This window comes from Acartia tonsa, chromosome 1, assembly GCF_053477335.1.
Source record: "Acartia tonsa isolate MP-2025a chromosome 1, ASM5347733v1, whole genome shotgun sequence".
NCBI lineage: Eukaryota > Metazoa > Arthropoda > Copepoda > Calanoida > Acartiidae > Acartia > Acartia tonsa.
Genome location: NC_137260.1, coordinates 18,767,369 through 18,793,691, shown reverse-complemented (window position 1 = coordinate 18,793,691; position 26,323 = coordinate 18,767,369). Strand labels below are relative to the sequence as shown.

Genomic DNA, 26,323 nt, shown 5'->3' with positions numbered 1-26,323 from the left:
TTTATAATAAAACTGCATTTTACTGTAAGTTTTAAGTTTTAAGAGTAATTACTTTATAGAAAGCAGTGATTCTTTAAAACAGACAATTTTAAACATATCACAATTTAAAGTTTGAAAGCATTGGCGTGCCAAAGGAGGTGTATCCATCCACCCCCATACACCCCTTAATAGGGAGTCTACACCCACCTGATACACCCGTACAAGATCAAAGCGAGGTGTCAAGTAAAAAAAGTCACACACCCCCTTAAAATCAATGTGTGACACAACCCATACGCCGAACCCTGTGCACACCACTGGTTGACTGCAGCAACAACTGTACCAACAACGAAATTAATCCAAGAAAAAATTACGAAACCTATACGTTGATTTTCAGCTGTCGTTTGGGAGCAACATATTTATATTTATTTCGCTTGCTGGCTATACCTTATTTCTGGGTTGACTGTAAATGAATATAGTGTTGAATAGTGCCCCCAGCGCCTAGTAATACCATGAAGGAATTTACCTAAATCCTTGTGGTATTAATTCAATATGATCTAGTTCAAAACCAGGTAGAGCCATACTTAGATAGAACATCCAAACAAGAGCAGATATTAGTTAATCTGGGACACATGTCATACTCTAAATCAGCTAGGGTAAGGCTATAATGAGGGGCTCCCATGTCAAGTTATACTTGGACGTGGAGCTTGAGCTGGCCCTGGTGGCTATACAAAAGTGTCTTGTCATATCCAGGAGTCTCAGGTCCAAATTCTAAGAAACTATGCCTAATTAATCAACCAATCAATATATTAGTTGTCTGTCTGTAACAATCTATTTGAACATTGTCAGAGGACTACCCAAGCATTAGCTGTTTATAATCATTTTTTATTGGTAAGAATGTAAAACCTTTTTGGCTATCATTTTGCAATAATAATATTTATGCTGATATAATTTTTTTTCGAGCTTTTAAAATGACATTTAATTCAGTTAGAGTTAGTACTTAGAGGTAAGAACATTTTAAAAAATAAAAATAACTTTCAATAAAAATATATTAGCTTCCTTAAGGATAGAAAGAAAAATATGATTATTTTTATGATGCATCAGAAAAATACTTTATAATATATATATATATATATGTAAATTTAAGTTGAAAATCTGAAAATCACATCAAAAGTAATATTTAGAGGATATTAAGCAACAATTGAGCCTAAATTTTATAATTGTTTATGCTAACTTTTAGACATTATTCATGCAATATTCTTTTTCTTTGGCTTAAAAATTAATTATTGAGTATTTTAGTTTTCTTTTTCTAAATATCTGAATTGTTTATGCACATTTTTGTCCAAATAGTGAGCGATTATCACTTTAAATATTTAATCATGCAGTTTTATTTTTGCTTCAATGTTCCAATTCAAGTACCTTAAAATTTATAATTATGTCAAAAGTTCAAATACATATTTTCTTGAACTTTTTGGCGCCGTGTTAAGGGGAATATCTTACTTCCTTTTAGTGTACTTTCAAAGTACAAAGTAGGATGATGAGGTATGATATTTCCGACATTGATTCCACCCTCTCCTATAACTTGTTTTTAAATTTTGAATCTTAAGATTTTTGACCATTGCAAATAAGCTTTGGTGAGATTGTTAAATAAAACTTTGGTTATTCTCTTGAATTCACTTTGGTTTTTTTAAGAATAGTTATTTATTGCCACATATTATAGACAGATTTTCGCGGATATTAAAATGAAAAAATCGTATTAATATTATGATTTTTATTTTAATATTCTTGAAAAATCGTCAGAAATATGATGCTATACAAGAATTTTCAGTATAACTAAGAAATGGGCATTAATCGGTTTCAAAGCCACACGGAATAATTATTAACTTATTAATATATAATCTGATCTATATTAATAATATAGGTATCTTATGTTGATATATTAACAGCATCAAAGTAAAAAGATACAAAAAATGTCCAGTGCACAAAGAACATTTATACCTAATCCGTCCAACTTGCATATTTTAGACTAAAATGTACTTTTTACTCTGACCAACCCATTTTCTCCGACCCTCTCTGTAACAAAAGTAATTTAGTGAAGATTAGTCTCTGAAATTCATACAAAGCAACGGAAATCCTTTAAGAAAAGTAACAGGATGTATGTGTGACTGTGTGTCTGTCTGTGTATGGATTAACCGATATGGTTCTCATTTACAATGAAGCTTCTCTCAGGCTCTGGAAAGGTTTATAACTATTTTTGGGCAAGGTACCACAACCCTCCCTTCAGAAATCGTACCTAAAAAAATGACCCCTCACAATTTTTTTACTTTTTCATTTATAACTTAAATTGAAAACTGGGGGTCTACCCCCTCCAACTTCAAACGCCCCTAGAGGCAACTCGGGGGCGTAGCCTATAGTATATTTTAAGTTTTTAGTTCCAGTTTTAGTTTATGCTTGTGGCGCAACTCCTAGTGTCTTGATGTAGAAATAATGGGGAAAAAATTCTTATTTAAACTTTTAGCCATAAAGTATTATTAGCCGTTCTATCTAAACATTTCAAGCTCCTATTACTCTTATATTTCTCCTAAGATCGGAAGGGAAGTGGATCCCTTATTTTTTTTCAAATTTAGGGTATTTAATTTTTACATTTAGTTGAACTTGTACTTTTGAAGAAGTGACATGTTATATTTTGTAGTTATGTGATTTTATATATTAAGGACATGGTTAGTTTTTAATAGTTATTTCTTTCATCGTATTATAAACCGCTTTCCGCGGATATAGAATGTACAATTATAAGATTAAAACTAGTTTTTTTTTAGCCCCGAGTGGCCGAAGGCACGGGATAAATAAAACTGGTTTTAGTCTTATGATTGTACATTTCTATATTCGTAGAAAGCTGGATATAATACGATGCTAGACATAGTTTTTTCGTATGGATGAGAACCGGTTCCTATCCACCGGATTCGAATGATTACTAGAAAACAAATTCCTGGTAGTATGTTTTTGTTTGTGTTCTGTGAGAAATTAAAAATCACCGCACTTGGAATTTAAGCCGTTTAAATAAGCTGTCGCAATGTGTATGTACTAGCAGATACTCCCCTATAAGCCTCTATTTTTTTTTTCTATGTGCAATTTCTCAAATAATTTATGCATTAATTATTATGAAATATAGTATAAGGTAGAAATTAATGATTTTTAAATAAGAAATATTAGAAAAAAAGAAATTCGACCCCTATCACTTTAGAGGTCAGCTGCTGGCCTCCAGTTTAATGGATGTAGCCTAATACATGTTAAAGATAAAAATTAACCTGAAAAGTATACAAAAATTCTTTTTAATGTGTTAAAAAAAACATTTTAAAATCTTGATTTTCAGGATGATGACCTTTCAGATGCTCCTATTGGTGATGATGGTGAGCTAAATGTTATCTAAGTACATGCCCATTTCAACAACTTGTCTATCAACCTATGTACCATTTTTTGTAGTCATAGCAATCTCCAATTAAGCTTGATGACAAGAAATAAAAACATTTCTAAAAATGACCTTATGAATTGGAGTAATTAAAATTGCAATTTTTTTCTTTTTTAATACTGCCTGGCTGGAGGCTACTATGAATACAAAAATTGGACCATAGTTCAATATATAAGTTGTCATCATGGTCATGCACTTTGATAACATTTGGCTCACCAATACTACCCGTAGGAGCATCTTAAAGGCCATCATCATTAAAATCAAGATTTTAAAACGGATTTTTTTAACACATAAAAATCATTTTTGTATAATTTTGGGAGTAATTTTTATCTTTAACAAGTATTTAGCTTCATCCATAAGACTGGAGGTCAGCAGCTGTCCTCTAAAGTGATAGGGGTCGAATTTCTTTTTTTCTAATATTTCTTATTTTAAAAAATCATTAATTTCTACCTTATACTACATTTCATAATAATTAATGCATAAATCCCTTAAAAAATTGTCAATTTATCAGAATCAATCTTTAAAATCATTGATTTGTTTTGAATTTGCATATCTTTTTGGTTCACCAGTTTTTAATCATAATGCTGTTTTGGAGATCTTGTGCTTCATTGGTGCTGATTAATAAAAAAATAACGTTGGAAACTTGTAACCAAAAGCTGCATCTACATTTTATATTTACAGTAAAATCATCCTTAATGAATATTAAAGCTGCTATTCTGCAAATTCAGATTTGCCTATTTTTTTGGTTCGCAGTTTACATTGTAAAGGAGAACCATATCGGTTAAGCAATCAGCGAGATCTTTTGTTACAGACAGATACACACACACAGATCCTGTTACTTTATTATAAGAATTCTTAACCATTAATTAATATTTTCTGCTAGAGATTATTAAGTTTTGTTACTGAAGCATTTCCGAGATTTTCATCACAAAATGAATTTGTGTTTTAATTTAGGTTTCTGATTCGAACTCGACCACCATGTTTTACATACCGAGGTAATGTTAACATGTTGATTTTTCTACTTTTTTAACAACAAATTTTTATGTGATCTAATTATCCGTTTGATCTGATTTTTGATATATAGATTCCTGGGACAACAAAGTAAAATATTATAAGCGAAGCAACTCTATAATCAAGTCCTAAAAATGTAAGTATGTCCATAAACATTATCCTGTATCAAGCAGATTTTCAACAAATTTAATTACAAATTTTCTTCGACTCTTTTACTTTTATATTATGATTTTTTAAAATTCTAAAATACTATACAAGTTTCCTTTGTTTCCGTGCTTCGCTTTTATGGATGTTGTCATCCTTGTTTAATTAATTTTTCGTAGAAAATTGTCTATAATACGTTACTATACATGATTTTTCAGTTTGGCTCAGATATTGATTAATATGTTTCTCCATGGTTAGTGGAGGACATGGGGTAAAGTCATAAGGAGGGGAGCATAGGTATTGTAATATTAGCAAGCTAGGAGAAACATTTTATTAGATTATTTGAGAATCTATCAAAGTATCCACGTATTCTATATTAATTGATAAGGAAAAATCAAGAAAATTTCTACACGTTAATGATAACCTATTTTTACTTTAAATTAAGCCTAATTTTATCACTCTTTTGTATGATATAAAGAAAAATAAAATGATAGAAACCAGGGAGTAAGGGAGGGGACAATGGATCGAATATTCAATCTTTAGGAGTCTCAGACTTTGGGGACTGGCTTAAAGGGAATGTGCAAGAATTTAGCAGTTTCTGACTGAGTTTGGGGACTTGCGCAAGAAATGCCGTTACTCGTTTTGTTAGTTTTGAATATATATAGTTTTGCAGACAGAGAGTAGTTCAAATATAAATACACGGCCCCCCTCCTATACTATATTTCACTCCCTTCATTCCCACCTCCTTTTTAAAAGTAGACGAGAAAGGGAAATGGAGAAGTGAGGTGGGGGAAATAAACAGGATAAAAAGGGGCATATGCTTGCCCATCCAGCTACACGCCTGCCTGCCCCTTTTTTCCGTGTTCACATCACTTGCCCCCAAATCTCTTTTCTCTTCCCCTGTCATTTGGAGAGTTCCAGGGAAATATTTCTAGTAATTAATTACAGAATGGTTATGTCAGTCTGTAATACTGGTAATCTAATTTTCAAATGATTGCTTTTTTTCTTGGAACTTTTTTCTTAGTTTATGGTTTTCTAGATTTAATCAACAATCACTTTACAATTTCAACCATATTTTCGGGATTATTCTGGTTTTCATGGCCTTTCTTCAAAAACTCTTAAGTTGAATTAATTGCCCATTGTCCCCTCCCTTACTCCCTGGATAGAAACGCAGATGTTAATTTTAAATAAAACATTTTCAGTGTGTTTGATCAAGTGAAGAAATGGTTCAAGCCACGAGATCTAACAATAGATGGACTACTCTTCTGGCTACATTACAGGGTAGGAAATAAATTTTAGAATAGCTGCGGTTTTAGTTTAAAAAAACAATGAACACAGTATCATCTAGAGAGATGAAAATAGTTGTTTTAAAGTTAATTAAAGAATTGCTTTGTTCATAAAAACTAAACATTCGCATCTTTTCACTGTAAAGTGTTACATCTTTCAGACGATGATATTGCAATTAGAGATTCTTTTTTATCTTGGGCAGGAGCATTTTCTCATAAACTTTTCCGTCATTAAAATCATAAAAGTTGTCCATTTTAGTTGAAGTCATAGACAAATAGGCCAAAAAAATATTATATTAGATATTATTATCATTAATAGGATTACTTTTTCAATAAAAATTAACAACTTAAAAATAAAAGGATAATATTCTGTCTTTGATCAGCTTCAAAATAATGGAAAGATTATCAATAATGTATCTAACACCAAGCTATCTTATCTACCTTTTTTTAAGACTATCTTTTTTATATCAAAAGTACTAAATAGAATTGGTCTATTAAAGATAAATTAATGTTATAGGTAAGCTTGGTCCTCTGCGTTATAGCTATGGCAATCATCAGTTTGAAGGCACATTTTGGAGACCCTATCGACTGCGTTTGGGACGGAAATAACGCCATTTCAGGTAAATTCAATTAAAAACAAGAACGATTACATACATTAGAAGCAATTAGAAGCGCAAAATTAAAAAGCAAACCGTTGGTTAGTTTAGGTTAAGCAAAGGTTAGAGGATCCTCACAGAATTAGAACCCAGCATAAGCCAGTAAATTCTTTTTTTTATCAATAACATGGGTTTGAGTGAAAGCCCTATTAGAATAAATGGGTATAGTCCTTTTAGTGACAACGCCTCTTAAGGGGCGTTTCATCGTATTTTCACAGTAGTTTTTTATAGGTTATTTTAGGTTAGGTTATTGCCCAGCAGGGTTAGAGCCCTCGCAGGAGCCAGAAATAGGAGAAAATCTACTGTGAAAAAACGACGAAATGCCCCTTAAGTTGCGTTGTCACTAAAAGGACTATACCCAATAATTCAATAAGGGCTTTCACTCAAACCCATTTCTTAACCACTGAAACACAGTGCCACTGAAAGGTACTATACCCAAATTTTGTTTTTAAAAAAATAAAGATATTTTCTCGTATTCATTCGAATCCGGTGGATAGGAACCGGTTCTCATCCATACGAAAAAACTATGTCTAGCATCGTATTATATCCAGCTTTCTACGAATATAGAAATGTACAATCATAAGATTGAAACCAGTTTTTTTAGCCGGTGCCTTTGGCACCTCAGGGCTAAAAAAACTAGTTTTAATCTCATAATTGTACTTTCTATATCCGCGGAAAGCCGTTAATAATACGATGCGAGAAATAACTATTCTCGTATTCATTCGAATCCTGTGGATAGGAACCGGTTCTCATCCATACGAAAAAACTATGTCTAGCATCGTATTTTATCCAGCTTTCTACGAATATAAAAATGTACAATCATAAGATTAAAACCAGTTTTTTAGCCGGTGCCTTCGGCACCTCGGGGCTAAAAAAACTAGTTTTGATCTTATAATTGTACATTCTATATCCGCGGAAAGCCGTTTATAATACGATGCGAGAAATAACTATTAAATATTTTGTTTGTAGGGAAAGTGATGAATTCTTACTGCTGGCTACATGGAACCTATACCTACAAGTATATAAACAAGGTAAAGATGATATTATAATATACTCTGGCTACATGGAACCTATACCTACAAGTATATAAACGAGGTAAAGATAATATTATAATATACTCTGGCTACATGGAACCTATACCTACAAGTATATAAACAAGGTAAAGATAATATTATAATATACTCTGGCTACATAGAACCTATACCTACAAGAACACAAACAAGGTAAAGATAATATCATAATATACTCTGGCTACATGGAACCTATACCTACAAGGTATAAAAAAGGTATAATTCGGGTCGATAAGTCCGTCTGTAATGGATAGACATTATCTTGTCCTAGGAATCATATTTCCAAAAATTAGATAAATAGGATAATTATATCTTACAAAAAGTCTGGGTAAAAAAATTGCATGTTTTAAAAGGACATTCGGACTTTCTGGTGTCGATTATAAAGTGCTTCCTAAATCGTACTTTACTGTTATATGTATTAACAGGCAAAGTTTGAAATCGATAGGGCAATTCTAACATATCTAAATTGACAAAACCTTTTTTTATAACTTTTATTCTTTATTTGATCGATTTTGTACTGATAGGAAGATGAATTGGACTGTTTAAGTGCATATGAATCCGAGGAAGCCTGTATTACTGGGGCTTATAATAGAGAGTAAGTAATTTTTTGGGGAAGATGAAGATACATCACTTTTCTTTGTGTAGCTAACTGCTGGACTTATATGGTTCTCCTTTGCAGTGGAGCTTCTTATAGGACCAGGGAAGGTTTAAAACTATTTCAAGGAGAATACTATACCTCCACTCTCCCAAGATATCTCGATTTTAAAAGATTCTCCACACACAAAAAAATACACACATGCAACAAGTGGTTTGGATAAGGTTTGTTTCTATAGATATACAATATTCATATACTGGGTGTCCCAATAGATAAGTAGTATATAATAGGAACCCATTTGCTTAGCTAGAGTTTTCTATTTCAAAAATTATAAGCAGGGTGTACAAATTAACTAAAAAAAGTATGTCAATAGACCAAGGGATAGACAACACTAGTAGCTAAGGTGGGGTCTGTTCCTTATAGCATTCATACACTAGGTGTCCCAATTAATAAGAAGTAAACTCTAGATATTATTATACAGAGTGTCCCAAATAATAGAAAATATATTTAGAAAAGAAAGGTTGGACCATACATACTATCAATGGCTTGGATGGATTCTGGGCATCCAGGTATAAAAATGTTTAAAATTTTTATTTTTTACAAAATTAAAAATAAATATATTTATTTTGCAAATTTAGCCTAGAAAAACTTCTGATTTGGAAACCCCAAACATTATTGTCAATAGACATTTTTTATGATCTTGAAAATTTTAACAAATTTCAATTTACCTTCAGTTTGCATGATATTTTGTTTTTAGGCTCTCTTGTTTACCCTTCCTCATCAGCTGTGGAAGAAATGGGAGAAAAAAAGGGTAATTTTTATTTTTCTCATTTTCAACAATTTATTAACGCATTAAAAATCCAAGTAGAATAGTACTGAAACAAGGATGACAACATCCGTAAGTAGTAAAACTCTTAAATGATAAAAGTATAAACAGCAAATCAAAGGGAAGGAAAAAGAAACATAACAGATGGACATCTTAAGTAAGAAAGATCTATGTTCATAAGAATCTTTAATTCATACAAAATTTTAGCATAGAAAATTGTATTTAAGAGAAGAACCGATATACTGACAGAAAAGTTCTGCTTTTATCTTAAATAGCAGGAGAGAAAAACACATTTTGAAATAGAAATGACCTCTATAGACAGACAGACTGACGGACCAAGTAAATTATTTATTAGATGCTCATCTTTATAAGGATTATTTACAAAAGTTTTAGCTATCTTGAAAAGTACAAAAGAAAATTACTTTTCTCTATAAACGTGGTTGAGAAATGGACTGATATTTTCAATTATAGAGTAGCTTTGCTACTAAAAATACCTAGGCATCTGATTGAGACACAAACATTCAGATACTTTTCTTTAAAGTCTATAAACTATATTTTTGTTTTTAGATTCAACTGATAATCAGTAAATGTAACAAGACACCAGTTTTTAATAAGGAGGAACAAGATAAGAGATTTGATAGGTAATGCATTTAATTTGATAATATTTGTTTAATAAATATCCTCAAAATAATGATATTTTTAGGCAAGTCACAAACCTTAAGTCTAAAATTTCCTTCATGGTTATACTTTTGACATTGTGACATGGATATAATATGTACAATTATAAGATTAAAACCCCGAGACGCCGGAGGCACGGGCTAAAAAACTGGTTTTACTTTTAATCTTATGATTTTATATTTTAATATCCGTAGAAAACTGGATATAATAGGATGCTAGACATAATTTTTTCTTATGGATGAGAAACGGTTCTAATTCAACGGATATTAATCGGTTTCGAATGAATACGAGAGATAACTTTAAAATATTCTAAGCTACTCTACATATGGATGATATCATCTTTGTTATTGTTTAGTGTAACAGCAGTGTACATGAAGTTTCATGGACGTAATGGTGGTTATACCTTGCGTTACATCATATGTGAGGTAACAATTTTAATAATAAGACACTTAATGTTCTATGCAGAACTGACAGAGGTCTATAGGAGTTGAAGTCACTTCCTGGCAAAAAAGTCTCAACCAAGCATTCCATTTTTTAAAATATGGACATTTTTTTAGTGACTGACTATCTCTCTATGTCTGTCTGAATTAATTATTTACCTAAGAAGTAAGTATCTTATTTGATGTTCAGGGTGTGTATCAAATTTGTAAGCTGTTAGATATTTTGTTTTATACCCCCCTGAACATCTTAAGACTCTTGCCAAATACAAACCTCTGACAATAATATTATATGCCCTTTAATGTCTGTATTACACCCCCTCTCTTGAATTTATTTAAGGGGGGCGTCAAAATTTTTTACTTTGTGCATAACTCTGTAAAAACCCCGTTCACGTCTCTGGTTCAATGGTATCCAATCATATACTTTACCTGTATTACAAACAAATATGGAAAAATCTGTCCTTGTTTCATTATAATATGTAATGTTTTCATCCAAATTTTCTTATTTAATGAACAAATTAATTTTTATATTTGTTTAGATATTGAATCTGTTTGTTGGAGTGCTAAATTTTATAATTACTGATACACTGTTCCACGGAAGATTTGCTTCATATGGCACTGATATTATTTCAGTGAGTTCATTTTATTGTCTAGAATTTTCGGGTCATGTGAAGGAAACGAAGTTGCGGGTTTTCCCACATCTTTACTGTAGCTTTTGAATGGTTATTTAAGGTTAAGTTAGGTTATATGATTGCCCCGCAAGGTAAGAGCCCCTCGCATGGGCTAGAAATACGATGAAAGCTACTGTGAAAATATGACAAAACCAACAACTTCGTTTCCTTTACATGATCCGAATTTAGCATTTGCATTAGCATTGCTGCTATGGTGATTTTCTTACTATCCAATAATTGCTAGTTTGAGCATAATTTTTGTAAGACTGTTATGAATTAACAGCACGCACAACCTTACATTCTGAATAATGCCAAGCTCGCAAAATTTAACAGCATTCCGTCTTTAAATTGCCAATTATAGAGTCATGTCAAAAATTTACGAATATCTTAAGTAGCATTAAATTTAATAATTACTACAAAAGAAAAAAATAGTTAGACATCGAATTAAAAGTAAATAGTGATTTTTATATTTTAGGAATATATTGGCAACTATCATGGTATTAATACTATGGATACAGTATTTCCAAAGGTAGGTTCATTCTTAGGAACAAAACTAATCTGTAGCTACTGTCTGTGTGTTGAATTGTCAGTAATTCACATGCAAGAAAAGGGTCCAACCGCTCATTCTTTAAAAGAAATTATAAATTTCTCTGGAATTTTATGAAGAATTTCATGACATTGATCTATACCTATATAGATATAACTAGATATTGATTTATATAGTTAATCTAATGTATTTCGAAAAAAAAATATTTAAGGTGGGGTTGGAGGACCATTTACCCCCCTTTTAACATTTGTTATTGTTAAGCTTACATTCTATTTAAATCAAATTTATTTAGGTGTCTACTTGCAGAGTGTATAAGTTCAATCTTGATGGAAAGCATAAGGTAAGTTTTTTACTATTTCAAATATGAATTCATATTTAGACGGTCAACATTCAACCGCCGGATGACTTATGTGTTAATTTTAGCAGCGAAGCTACTATATAATTGACTTTGTCCGTCCGTCCGTCAGTCATTAAAGCTCTGGGGTAAATGAGATTTACTCAGCTGATATTAAAGCTAGACCACTGATTTTTCTTGTCAACATTTATTATGGGACATATTTTTGAACATAACACCCATAGCAACCGAGTGCTTTGAAGCAGCTTATATTTTGTTACTGATTATAAAAATACTTTTTATTTGATTCATAATTGATATTTAGGGAAATGATGCAAAATGCCTGTTAAATATGAACATTATTAATGACAAGGTGATGTATGAATTTATAAGTAAAATAATGATGAGCTTAGTTAATATCGAAGAACCGAACACAGTAATAGTGTCTGACTGATTATGACGTAACAAAAAAAAATTAGCCAATGAGAGGCCGTTATTGACCAATGGTAAAATTTATAGTGGCCTCTCATTGGCTAATTTTTTTTGTTACGTCATAATCAGTCAGACACTATTACTGTGTTCGAAGAACCTAGTAAAAGTGTCTGACTCTGATTATGACGTAAAAAAAATTTGCCAATGAGAGGCCACTATAAATTTTACCATTGGTCAATTACAGTGTATATTAGCCTCATAATGGCTAATTTTTTTTTACTTAAATCTTACAGTAAATGGCAGGCATACTTGATCCGTCAGTCTGACGATCATGGTACAAAAGCCCACTGAACATCTGTTCCCTAACTTAATTTGTCTGTTAGTCCTTCAATATTATTTATGTTCTTTAATACTTTCTTATAGATGTTGTCATTCATGTTTATTAATCATTTTTAAAAAGTCAAAGATTCAAGAATGCTACTTTCAATACTATAGATAAGAAGGTCTTTTGCAGATAAATATTATGTTCTTCTTGATTAAACATTTCGTTTACACTTTTGTTAAAATTTTATTTTATTTCAAGGTTTATTTTGGTCTATGGTGTTGGTTTGTGTTCATAATCACTTGGTCTGCTATTAACATCGTGTATTGGTGAGTATTAGTAGAGAAGCTACAATTTAGTAGCTTTGTTTAGTGCCCTAGGAAAATGTGGATAGATATCACAGCTTTTGGCCTACCTATTCTATTGACGGAAAAGAAAAGGGAAGGGGGAAAGAAACCCCCTAGAAAAGAGATGGGATAGAGTGTATTTCCTGACGTCAATAGAATAGGTGGGCCAAAAGCAGTGACATCTGTCCCCATTTTGCTACGGCACTATGACAGCTACTACAATTATATAAACTAACAATTATACTACTATAGGGTTGTCTGTAAGCCAAATTAATTAAAATGATATTATTATGGTATCATATGTAGAAAGCAGGGATCTAAAAGGATAAGACAATTAGCAGTAAATTGATGTACATCTCCAATGTTGATTTACAAAATTTCCACTTCTGTAGATCACAATTAGAGGTTGAAACGTTTAGACACTCAACTTAATGAACTAACCAATCAAAATTCTATGAAAGTCTCCAAGATTGTCAAGGCAACGAATTGAAAACGACATTATAAAACTTTGGGGCCTAGTGTAAAAAAACAGCCCAAAATCTCCTCCCTTCCTGTTTTGATAGTCTCATTTGCAGCTCAACTTACAAACAATTATCCTATATAGTTTCCTTTATATTTATGTAAGGCTATCCTAAGATATATTTTAAGACAATACCTTGATCCCCCTGATGAGGACCTTTTTCGTCTGCTAGCAAATTGCTTTCTGCCCCTTTGTATAGACTTGAATGTGTTAATATTCCCGACGCTTTTGTTTGTTTTTTAAGAACCAAATCAAAAGTCGGCACAGGGTCTTCGGGAAGGGAACATACAATTATTTAACCACTTCTTCCTCTATTGTTTTATTCTACTCTCTAAACTTTTATTTTTAGGATGGTGATTCACTGCAGTTCAAGATTTAGGGATTATTTGATGACAAGAAAAATAAGTGAATCAATCGATGGAGTTCATTACAAAGCTTTTGTCAGCAAAGTTGCCACATTTACACCAGTAAGTAGAGTTTTATTCTGAAGCAAAGATGCTCTAAAACGAGGGTATGGTTTTGTAAGCAAAATAGGCAGCTATATAAACACACCAAACAACAGAAATACTTTTAATCAAAACATAAAATTAAGTTTGTTTTTATGCATCTTTAACTCTAGTGGCGTAGTGGGTCTCTTGGCAAGGGTTGGGGGGATGAAGTCGACTCTCCACTTCCAATTTTAGTTTCAGAAATAAAAAAGATTTAAAGGAATTTTTTCTAGAGATGATTTAAGTTTTAAGTTTGGAGCTTCACTCTAAAGGAAAGCATATAGGTTAAGCTTTTAGCGTGATCCTTCACTACACACAGACCTCCTGTTATTTTGATATAAGGATAAACTAAAAAATAACATGTTTTACGTTTTTTAGATTGGAGACTGGTTTCTTCTGAATCTGATTTCTCAGGTATTCCTTGTTATTCAAACTAGCGGCTACGCCCCCTAGAGGCCTCTAGGGGCATGTAAAATTTTTCCTTTTTTAATCTATTTTAAGATCAGATATTTACCAAAACATTTTTTACCGTTAGATTGGGTTAGTTATGTTTTTTCCGAATTCTCTAGGGAGGGTGGAGATAAATTCTCCCAAAATAGTTATAAACCATCCTTGGACTGTAAAGGTTCGGAGGTTAGCGAGATCCATCAGTACAGACAGACAGCCATCCTGTTACTATTATTTAAAGGATTAATAGAATTAATGATCTTCAACCTTTATGAGATGCAATTTGTTTCAAAGATGTTACTTTTTATTTTGGAAACAATATAGAAAAGCTATTCCTATGACGTATTCTAAGCTGTTTCATGAGCAAGTAATTAATTCTTAAATTATAGTTTTGTACATCAGCAATTATTAATCGTCAATTAAATTTTTAAAGATAATTTTCATGACTAGGGTGATGTCCGTTAGTCCGACGGACTCTTTAAACTATACTGTACCTTCTATAAGTATACGTTGACTACTGTAGACTACTCAATGGTTCTTTTGCATTTTATACAAAAAAAAATAATTTAAGTCCATCTACCTTACTGTTTTCTGTTTACTTTATCGTTATATTTTCACAATAACTATTGTTGGATCCTTGTACAAAAAAAATACATATGGAATTTCAATATTTTGTTTATGAAATTTAATCGTTTTAAATGTTGGAATTTTCTGAAAGTTTTTATATTAAATGACGTTGTTATAAAATTTGTAGAATAGTTTTTTGATATGATTTAATACATTAAGATGTAAACTAAAATAAATTTTAAACTTTTAAAGTTACTACAGTGATGATGTTTTACTAAAAGTAGACTGATAACCCCCCCCCCCTCCCCTTAAATCACATTTTTAAAATGAATTGAAGATAACGATGAATAGTGTTTCCCCTATGAGTAACCCCATGCGAGGCTATCCAGTACCCAATTTAACCTAACTTAACCTTACATGAAGTAATAAATAAAGAAACAAAAAGCTACCCCCATTTTCTTATTTTTAATTTATTTATTTAAAATAATATGGGGGCGGGGGGGGGGGGGCGGGTGGTATCATTGCTTAAGTGGGTAATTTTGTGAGAAAGCGCTTAATGAAAATTACTGTATAATTGCTTTACTGGCGTTTTATCCAAACTTGTATTTAAATGATAAGTAAAGAGTGAAAAATAGATTTAAAAATTGCTAACATATATCACGTCAGCTTACTGTTGCTTTGATTTTAATAAATGATGTTTTTAGAATGTAGATGAATTAACATTCGTGAGATTAATGCAACAAATTGCTGAACAAAAATCTGGACTATTGGATACTCCATATGGGTGAGAATACTTTTATTTTCATGTTTATCCATTGGTACAAATTTAGGAAATTATCTGTACTCTAAATTATTTCAAAATATCAGAAAAATCTAAAAATGACTCTTTTAGGATAAAGATGGAGCAGATAGAGTCAGTGTACAACAAATTTACCCACAAGGCCAAGAGTCATGACCTCCTTGCTGGAAATCCTTATGCCAAAAAGGTAACCACTTTTGAGGCTGGTAAGGTGCCTTGTATAAAAGGTGACAAATTAAATACGAAGTATCCAGATTCATTTAGTTCGACCACTTATTTAAAGGGCACTTTTACCAACCTCAATTTTTTAATTTAAAATTTGCTTGCATTTAAAGGAAGCCTGCAAGAAAACTGAAAGACTGCCACAAGTATACCCAACACCCCAATTTTGAAGCCGACCTAAAATTTCAACACCTTTTTTTGTTATCGAAGCTGAAGGCTTTAAATTTGGGGTATTGAATCTCGTTGTTGCAGTCTTGTAGCATTTAAAGCGGTGTAATTCTTTCAGGCTTCCTTTAAACTATTTTTGTGTTTTTATTGTATATCTGGCAATGTGTTGTTATTGTGGAAGCAAATAAAGTAAAATTAGACTTTGTACATCTTTGTAAGGCATTGTTTCTTTGATTTTGAATATTACACTTAACTTATGTTTCTATCAAATGCTTTGATAATATCATGAAAATTTTATAAAAAATCCCATTAATTGCATTTTATTTAAAATATTTCTGAAAACAAACTTAATTAGGATAAAAACATGATAGAAATCGCCCCAGGAAAAAAAACTCCCCCCCCCCCCCCCAAAAAAAAAAAAAAATGGGTTGGGGGCTAAACCGCTATTCCCTGATAAATAATTATTAATTTAAAAACCTGTTTAGTTTGAGTCTGGAGAATATAATAAGAATGATGAATACTCTTGTGATGATTCTGGGCTAGGAGAGGATGATGGGTAACTTATTACTCATGATGAGAATAATTGTGTTCATAGACAACACAACAATAACAAGCCAATAACATTTGTACATCTATGATAACATTGCAATTAGAATTGAAAAGTAAAAAATAAATTATGGTACTTTTTCATAAAGTGCTTACTGTGTACTGAAACCCCCCACGACTTAAATAACCTAACATTATTTGTTCTAAAGTAACAAACAAGTTAACCAAAAAGGTAACTCCTCTTTGTTCAAAAATGAATAGGGGGTACTTTTGTGCTTAACAATGTAGTTTGAGGGAAAGCGCTTAAATAATTGTTATAATTATGTTATTTCACAAAAGTATGGCTTGTGTCTGTAGGAATCTACATAAAAAAATTTGATCCTCATCTTACATATAAGAGCAAAAATATTATAGTATACTCATGCATTAAATAAAATTCATGAAATATTTGTTAAGAAAAAGTGGAAGTTACAAGCAGACACGTAAAAATGAAGCACCTGGAGGAGGACTTGGTATTCTCATTTCTGGAAAGAGGAAACAGGTACTTAATAATAATAAAAAAAAAGTATAACAATTTTAAATGACATGTTTATAAGGGGGGTTTATTACTGCAACCATCTCGTAATCAGTGCACAAATGTCACTTTTAAAGAAACAAGGTTAATATTTGCTGATAAACGCTTTAACTCCTTCTATAGTTTTAAATTTGTTTATCCTTGTAGGTTCCCTGTGGCATGCATTAGAAAGGTTAATTGCGCTCCAAGTATAAAATCCCTAGAGAGAGGGGGCTTAGGGCTATTCATTACACTAGTCCTTAAAGTTTTATAAGAACGTTTGACTATTTGGCTTAACAACTTTGGGGACTTTTATTAAATTTTGATTGGTTGGTTCATTAATGTCCAAACGTTTCAACCACTTATTGTAATCTATAAAAGGGGTAATTTTTTTAATCATTATTGTATTATTTCTATAGATCTATATGACACTTTCAAAGAATAACTTAATAATAGAAAACTTTGATTATTTATAGCAATTTCTAATTGTTAAAACATCCTGTATACTATTTTTGAAAAGTAAATATATTAACTGTGTATACCAATTTTTAGGAAACAGTACCAACATATACAAGACAACAGGTTTGATTTGATTTTTTAATTTAATACTTTTTTTTATACTAGCGGCTTCGCCCCTAGCCTCTAGGGGCTTTGCCCCAAGAGGTGATAAAAAAAAGGCGAAAATCGTAAAGGACCATGGAAATCTCCTTCAAAAAAAAGGAGCAAGGAAATCTTCTACAAAAAAATAAAGGACCAAGGAAATCTTCAGCAAAAAAAAAAAAAAAAAAAAAAAAATGGGGGGGGGGGGATTTTTTTGTTTTTTGGGGGGGTTGGGGGTGTCCCACCCCCCAAGAAAATAGCTTAAAACCACCACAGGACCAATAGGTAGATACCCTGAAGAGTAGAATCCGATCAGTTCAGTGGGTACCGAGATCTTAAGGGACAGACAGACAGACGGACAGACAGACATCGTTCTACTTTGTATTATAGATTACTTGATTTATTATAATTCACTCACAAAAGCTCAAGACAATAAAAATCCTGTTATATAAAGTAGTGAAGTTTTATTTCCTGAAGCATAAGATTTTAATAATAGCTTGACCGATATTATTATCCTATACGGAGAAGCTTCTTATTAGTCTAAAGTTTTAAACAATTGGAGATCGGTCTATCTAATTTTTCTTTAAAACTAAAATGCAAAGAAAAAGGCTCTAGAGCATGGCCACTATTAAAGCCTTTTTTTGGCAGAAGAAGAAGAAAAATCTTCCATTTTTATTGTCTTTTTTGTCTCAGGAAGAAGCTTCTATTTTCCCAGATGAGGTCATCTGTCAGGATCGTTGTCAAACACTTCAAATCACTAGAAATCAGGTATTATATCCCATTATATATTAAGTAGTAAGGTTTTTTTGTCTGAAGATTTCAATAACTACAAAACCGATTGAGTACTCAATTCTGGTGAAGCTTTACATTTGTCCCGGGATGGTTTAAGGCTACCTAATTTTTAGATTTAAGTATTTTTTTGTCAGTATGTTAAAATCTTGCTAATGACTAGATTAAAGGTCTTTGACAGTTTTAGGTAAATTTTTCTTAAAAATTTAAGATTTTCCTAGTAACTAGGGACAAATCAGATCAGCAATTACAAAAGCAGATTCACATTCAAATGTTTTTTTCATGTTTTCGCCACAACATAGGCATGATCTGGATGAATTATAGTATAATGTTTGGACTAAATGTGATTGCATCTAAAAATGTCCGTGTGTCTGTACCAAATCCTCTTGCTAACCATTGAACCTTTAGCTTCTCCTTTTCCGGAAAGAATATTATCTTTTTTGGAGAGGGTAGTTTCACCAATAAAGGAGAAATAGTCTATAAAGATATCCAAACATGTTGTGCTTTTCAAGTAAGCTTGTCTTTATTATAATCTCCTACTCCTTTGTGTTTTTTTTGATTATTATATCTTGATGAAGGAATCTCATCAGAACTCTGGAAATGTTAAACCTTTGACCCCCAGTCGTCCCGCACCCCTTCCCTGCAAGCCACAGCTCTGCAAACAAGATGCTATCAACCAGGTAAACTCGAGTTTTTATAGATGAATTTATATTTTCAAAATTATATAAAGTAAGATTTACAATTCAAATTGAGTTTCAAAGAGAATTACAAAAAAGGATCTGACTTAATTAAATAAAACTATCTCATAGAATTCTGTCTGTGTCTATTTTTATTGCCAAAAATAAGTATTGCAATAAGAACCATTTTCTACTTGTCAGTCTTGAACAGTTACATGATTAACCATATCGGTTCAGCGGCCAACGAAATCCTTCGGTACACATACAGACAGACAGACACATATCCTGTTAGATTTAACTCCACCCCAGACCCCAGGTAGTGGCAATCTTTAATTTCAAACTGGTTGCAAATAGATAGATACATAGATGTTTCATATTTATCAATCAGCTGATTCATCCCCTCCCTAGACCCCTGGCAGTGGCCATCTTTTTTGCACACTGGTTTCAAATAGATGGATAAATGTTTTTTTTGTTATTTAGGAATCAGCTGATTCAACCCCGCCGCAGACGCCAGGTAGTGATCATCTTGGTTCAGCAAGGTCATCTGCTCTTCACTCAAGGCAAAGATACATTAACATTTCAGGGTCGGGCACAGATTTTAGCTTTGAAGGGATGAAAAAAGGGGAAAGAATTCCAACCTAAAATCTTCCTTTATTTTAATTATTCACACCCTTCTTAAGCTTATCAAAGTATTCTCTTGCATAATGAAAAAAATTTAACCTGTTCAGCTGTTTCAAGATCTTATGTAACAAAGGAACAGTTTGTAAATGTATCTGTGGCAGAGCTGAGACTCCTGGCAGCGTTGGAGGTCATGTGGTAGTTGACACTGTTCCAGGTAGGATTCTAAGGAAGCCTGCAAGATATACATTACACCGCTCTAATTGCTGAAAAACTGCAACAAGTAGACCCAATATCCAAAATTTAAGAGCCTACAGCTACAACAACAATAAACTTTCAAAATTTTCATATAATTAAAATGTCATTTTAAAATGAAAACAGTAAAAGTGTCTAACTATGACGTCAGAAAAAATTAACTATTAACCAATGAGAGGCCGGTATATATTTTACCACAGTGAATACTGGCTTCTTATTGGTTAATTGTTAATTTTTTCTGACGTCATAGTTAGACACTTTTACTGTTTTCTTTTAAAATGCCTATAACTCTTTTGTTATTGAAGCTGAAGGTTTAATATTTGGGTATTTGGTCTTGTGGTAGTCTTTCTGCAGTTAAAGCAGTGTATTTCTTGCAGACTTTCTTAAATTCAAATTCAGGGCTGTAATCTGTATCCATAGGAAACTATTCTACTTTTGTTCTAATAGCATATGGCTATAGTTAAAGTAAAGTGTTAGAATAAAACACTAGAGGGGGAAGGGGTTAAATAACTGTATGTCCCCATCTCAAAGACCTTTTGCCGAATCTTAATTGGGGACAGGTAAAATCTGTGAGGACATGTATACTATAGATCTGTTGTCAAAATGTCATAATCAGAATAACGTTATAAATACACCTAGTAAAGGATATCAACTTTTTTTTAAATCTGCCTCTTCCTAGCGGTGTGCAGCCGAAGCCGCTTAAAAGTACGGCAGCACCACATCACTGCTTAATATTCCATATATGAAGTTTATGTAAAGCTTTACAAAGAGTAATACAAGCAGTAGTTGAAGTGGTGAAAACTGAAAAGTTCAACTCTCGGCCCAAACCGCGTCATATCTAACGGCCTTATTTTTTTTATTTTCTTTGCAAACATAAATAGTAGGAAAAGGTGGAACACCTTGGCTCAAAACAGGCACAGTTATGATTTTAAGTCAATGGGTTGGTTGTCTGCCATAGTAAGTCCCTTTTGGACCTAGTTTAAAGGTATGAACCCACTTTGTTATCAACTGTCACAAGTTGTAACTATGTGTTTAAACCATATGTATGTGGCATTGGTAATCAAAATCTGAATAATCCATATATATACAATTACATATACATATATGTAATGTATTCTGATAAATAGTTAGAAATAGGATGTACGATACTTATGTGTAAAATACGTTGATAATTGATAAAAATCAATATTTCAAGCGGAGCAAACTTTTTAATGAGTTTTATGGGAAAAAAATCAGTTTAGATAAATATTTAAGCTGAAAACATAAATAATAGGAATTTATCAGGGTTCGGCAACCGCCTGTAAGCCTCGGGGAAATCAACCGTAGCCAATGTTAAAATTAAGCTGATATGGCTATCCCTCTTTTCAAAACATTCATTCTGGTTTAAATCTGAGGCTTAGTTGCGGCTGCCGAGCCCTGGAATTTATATAACTAATTTTGTTACGTCTAAATCGAATATTTAACGAGAATTAAATAAGTATATGGTTGATAATTAGTAAAAAATCTATAATACAAAGTAGAACGATGTCTGTCTGTCCGCCCAAAGATCTCGGTGACAGTTGGACCAACAAGGTCGTACTTCTCAGGGAATATAGATACTGGTCCTGTGGTGGTTCTAGTCTATTTATTTGGAAGTGGGACACCCCAAACCCTAAAAACATTATCCTAAAGCTAGGTTCGAAGCAACTAGTTTCATATAAACTAATAATTGCAACAGGACCTATAAAGGTTTCGTGTTCAAATTTTTATGATTTTATATATTCTACGAAAACCATTCAATTCATAGGTCAACATAATGTTTAAGCTTAATGGGATTATTGTTGATATAAAGCCCCCTCACCTTATTTTATTGGAGGGGGATTGATTTATTTTTTTCCCATGATAACCACTGCGGAGGGTCTTATACCTGGGTGCAAATGTCCTACTTAAAGTAATTCACATACAAACGGTAAACTATATTCCTCTCCCTATTTTTTATATCGAGGGAGGGAAGTTATCAGTGCTTGAAGTTGCCGGAATATTGTAAATTAGATTTTATTTTCTATTTTCAATATTGTAAATTAGATTTTATTTTCTATTTTCCTAAGGTACAATTTGTTCTGCCAGTTTCCATGTGCAGAAACCTGAGGAATTCCATGAGACTTGTCATCTTCAGGCACCCGTAGGTAGGCACATCAAATTTTTCGTGGGTTTTTACGCCTCTGTATAAGATTTTTCCCATTGCAAGAAAATTCTGTCTAGCACTTTTGTCCATTACTTAACCTAACAAAACCCCAAACAGTCATCAAAAACTAGTTTCAAACAATTTTCTTTACTTTCATATGATATGAAAATTGTCTTTAATTTACATAAAAGACGTGAAAATTTATTTTTTGCTTTCAAAAATAAAAAATTTAAATATTTTGAGAATAGGAATGATTTACCATAGAACAATTAATATAATTTCTGAAAATTGTGATCCAATGTAGAATATACCCTAGAAACGTAATAGACAAAACAAGGAATATGAGAATGAATTAAATGTAAAATATAATTAGCGCTTGTTTGATATTATCAAAGCCTTTGATGATAAAATAATCAAGATAAATTGAGAGCATATAATCATTTAGCAAATAAAAATTTTTATTTTTAAAAAAAATACTATTTTTTAAACTAAATGTATGTCAAAAGATATCGTAACCGCTTGATCGATTAGGCCCACCTTTTTAAGGAATCTTCATTTATAAGCCGATCACTCCTGAAGAGTGACTGATACCAACAGTAAAAATTAAAGCATTTTATTGTTGTGAAATAATTTTTTTTAAGGTTATCCCTTATGTGAGAACTTGCGCTATGCAACCGCTGGTACACCAGACGCGTGTGTCGATGATAATGGAGCAGGTTAGCTTTAAACGAAGATACGAAAATGTCATGTGTGACGTCATAAAAAGGAAGGATGAGAGGAGAAGTTGGAAAGAAAACTTTTTAAAAAGAGAGGGATTATACGTATTTTTATGACATCACACATGATACTTTCTGTATCTCCGGTTTAAGCATTAGATTTCAACTTCTAAATCTAATTTGTGTTTAAGTACTTTTATTAAATTATTTTGATTGTTTGCCTCAAACTAGTAGTGTACCAAATTTTCAATTAATACTTTGAATCTACAGATAAGGGGTAATTTTATTTATAATCTTTGGTGATGTATATTAAATTATCGTGCATTGTCTTATCCCTTAAAATCCCTGAATATAACTAATCTGATAAATGATGTGTTAAAAATAGGTTACTTGGCTGAGAGTGATACAAGGAAAAGTCCCGATGAAGGTTTCAGCTACGGAGGCAGCACTGAAAGGCATTTCTTCCAAACATTTTAAATCTAGTTTGAACAATGAATATTTTGTTATTTTTAGCTATAAAAGACAACTTTTTATCTTACTGTAAGACGATTAATCGATATCTAGGATTTTAATATATTTCACCCTTAAAAACACTTTGTCGCCTCTTTTGCAATTAAATTTTTTTTTCCTAATGAGCTCAATTTGTTTTTGTTTTTTCTTTTTTATTAAATGATTTGTGGTTTCATTAACAAATTTACAATAACAAATGGAAAGAAGAACTATGACTAGGATTAAGTACTATGACGAGGGTCCCATAGCGATCAACCTTGGTTATACAAAGGGATCAAGTCAGGTTTAATGGCGGCCATCTTGTCCCTCCCAGCCAATCAGAATATCTCCCAAAGAATAACAACCAATCAGAATGGCCTAATTCAACAACAAAACCAGTTCAAGAAGTATTTATCAACCAATCAAAATTATTTAACAATAATAATTTTGAATTGGATTCTAAAAGTGCTTCTAATAGTAATAATTCTAGTATTTTATCAGCTATTATACCAAAGTTTATGATTAATTTTAGTTATATTACATGTCATAGAAGTTAAAAATTGACCAAAGCCATGAAAGAAGTCTTTCTCAAAAAACAAACTTTATTCAAATTTTTTCTTGCTTGAAACTAGCTCACTATAATATATAATTATTAAAAGTTTTACTTTCTTTAATTATGTTTTATACTTAAAAATTATATTTTATTTTTGAAACGTGCTTCTCAAATTGTAAATACATTTTAAAAATATATAATTAGTATTATATTCAAATTAAAAGATGAAAAAGAACCAATAACACCCAAGGAGTTAACTTTATTTGGGCTAGGGGAGGGAAATTTTAAAATTATCAGAAAAGGTTAAATGTACTGCTAAATTTTGTATCCTATTTTATTAACATATTTAATGTTTATTTTTAACCATATCTATTTTAAATAAAAGTAATTTAAAGTACTTAGCTATATTAACTTTCGTTAAACTAAAAGTTTTTTTTTATTTTATTTAAAAACTAAAGAATTAATTGTAAATTCAATTATATTATTAACTTAACTTTATTTTTAACGACAATATATATCAAAATGTTTCTTAATTATTTTAAATTCTCAAAAAAAAACTTGGAGGTGTTCTGGTGACATAAAGTTTTTATCATATCAACTAATGACATAGATAGATACAGCATTTGTAAACCAAACCAATATCTTATTCCCTATAACAACTGTTGCATGATATTTGTTGATATAATAACAGCACAAAAGTTCAACAGAGTTGATTGAATTCTTGCAAAGTTGCTGATACAATGATTATTTTGACAATTCTAGGAATTTATAATCAGTGAAAACTTAAACCTTACTTTTAAAAACAAAATAATCATTTTTATTATAGTTGCATAAAATTTTTTTAACAGCGAAGCTTTTCTATAATTAGGGTCGATCCGTCCATCCGTCCGTCCGTTCTTAACGGATAGCTTTTTTCGTTAATTAAAGCCTTTTAGATTTGTCCTATCGATTTCAAACTTTGCATGGTGATTCCTTTAAAAGTTAGGTACGATTTAGAACGCGTAGCAACTATATAATCATTACCAAAATGTCCGTACGTCCATTTTAAACATGTTGATTTTTTTCTTTTTTAACAACAAATTTTTATGAGATTTAATCATCCGATTGATCTGATTTTTGGTATATTGATTCCTGGGACAACAAAGTATATTGTTATAAGCGAAGCAACTCTGTAATTAAGTCTTAAAAATGGAAGTATGTCCATAAACATTATCCTGTATCAAGCAGTATTTCATCAAATTTGTTTACAATTTTGCTTCGACTCTTCTAATTTTATTCTGATTATGCAGTTCTGACACTATATAAGTGTTAATTTCCCTTTGTCCTGCCGTTTCAGTGCTTCGCTTTTATGGATGTGTCATCCTTGTTCCAGTATGGCCTCGAAACCGATTAATATCCCCAGGATTAGAAACGGTTCTGACATATATGGCATCGTTCTACAGACTATTTCCGACGAATATTAAAATAAAAATCATAATATTAATACTAATTTCGTTACTTAGGACTTCGATCCCTTAGGTCTAACAAAACTGGTTTAAATCTTAAATTTTTCATTTTAATATCCGTGGAAAGCTGTCTATAATACGATGTGATGAATATTCATAATTTATCAATATACTGAACTTAACTAGAAATCATGGATAGGTAAATGAAACATAGGCTAGCATTGTCAAATTTCTTTTTCGTTATTATGTCAACATAAGAAGGTATTGATAATGTCATTAGAAATTATTTATGTCGATAATATGTCAGCAATGACCACCTTTCCCCCTTGAAATATATAAATCATATATGATTTATTTCTGTATTGTACTAAAAAAATTTATTAATGACCACTTTAATAATTAAACAACATTCCTATCATACTCTCTAATAAGTTTTTATAAAATATTCTTGTTTTATTTTTTAGCAGGGCTTAGCAGTAGTAACTACCTAAGCCTTTTTGAAATTTAAATGCTTTGAAATTTTTTTGAAAAGAGAAATTCCCATAACAGATCTTAGGTGTATAATGTATACACAGTTAACTACCTCCTCCCCTTTTCCAATGACCCTTTTCGTCTGCTAGCAAATTGCTTCTGCTACTTGGCTGTGTTAATATTCCCGACACCATTGGTTGCTTTTCATAGACCAAATTGATGGTCGGCACAAGGTCATTGTGATAGGGAATTACAGTTATTTAACCCCTTACCCCTCTATGTTGGTTGAAAATTAATTACATAAACGTTCCATACTAATTTGCAATTAAAAATCGTGTTGGTGATAACCTTTACAGACGGCAAACAGACCAATCCTACAAGTACAAAAGCTTCCTTTTTAACAACTAACAAGGTAATTAATAGAATATTTTTATTGAG

General features: G+C 31.6%; 1 protein-coding gene across 4 annotated transcripts; it reads left to right on the top strand.

The window, feature by feature from the left end:
• The first annotated feature begins 920 nt into the window (after nucleotides 1-920).
• On the top strand, nucleotides 921-24,792 carry LOC145314376 (innexin inx2-like). Of its 4 annotated transcripts, none has more exons than XM_080154269.1 (30): nucleotides 921-982; nucleotides 4,397-4,437; nucleotides 5,800-5,878; nucleotides 6,401-6,503; nucleotides 7,509-7,570; nucleotides 8,134-8,204; nucleotides 8,716-8,773; nucleotides 8,962-9,015; nucleotides 9,598-9,671; nucleotides 10,064-10,133; nucleotides 10,685-10,777; nucleotides 11,292-11,345; nucleotides 11,656-11,703; nucleotides 12,023-12,070; nucleotides 12,713-12,780; nucleotides 13,668-13,785; nucleotides 14,185-14,220; nucleotides 15,525-15,604; nucleotides 15,713-15,806; nucleotides 16,495-16,565; nucleotides 17,012-17,096; nucleotides 17,661-17,690; nucleotides 18,402-18,476; nucleotides 19,076-19,177; nucleotides 19,655-19,734; nucleotides 19,957-20,009; nucleotides 22,135-22,212; nucleotides 22,853-22,927; nucleotides 23,313-23,382; nucleotides 23,657-24,792. In XM_080154269.1, exons 2-30 carry the CDS (start codon nucleotides 4,421-4,423, stop codon nucleotides 23,724-23,726), a joined length of 2,016 nt encoding a protein of 671 aa, XP_080010395.1. In that variant the 5' UTR covers nucleotides 921-982; nucleotides 4,397-4,420; the 3' UTR covers nucleotides 23,727-24,792. The 4 variants fall into 4 exon arrangements, with proteins under 4 accessions (XP_080010395.1, XP_080010387.1, XP_080010409.1 ...); XM_080154261.1 differs by lacking the exon at nucleotides 921-982 and adding an exon at nucleotides 2,602-2,696; XM_080154276.1 differs by lacking the exon at nucleotides 921-982 and adding an exon at nucleotides 2,865-2,965.
• The last annotated feature ends 1,531 nt before the right edge of the window (nucleotides 24,793-26,323 follow it).

What these genes read in the sequence shown, in the direction of transcription:
- LOC145314376 (XM_080154261.1), top strand. An exon ending in CAAGATAAGAGATTTGATAG is followed by an intron (nt 9,672 to 10,063) that starts GTAATGCATTTA and finishes GTTATTGTTTAG; the next exon opens with TGTAACAGCAGTGTACATGA. An exon ending in TCATCTTCAGGCACCCGTAG is followed by an intron (nt 22,213 to 22,852) that starts GTAGGCACATCA and finishes ATTTTTTTTAAG; the next exon opens with GTTATCCCTTATGTGAGAAC.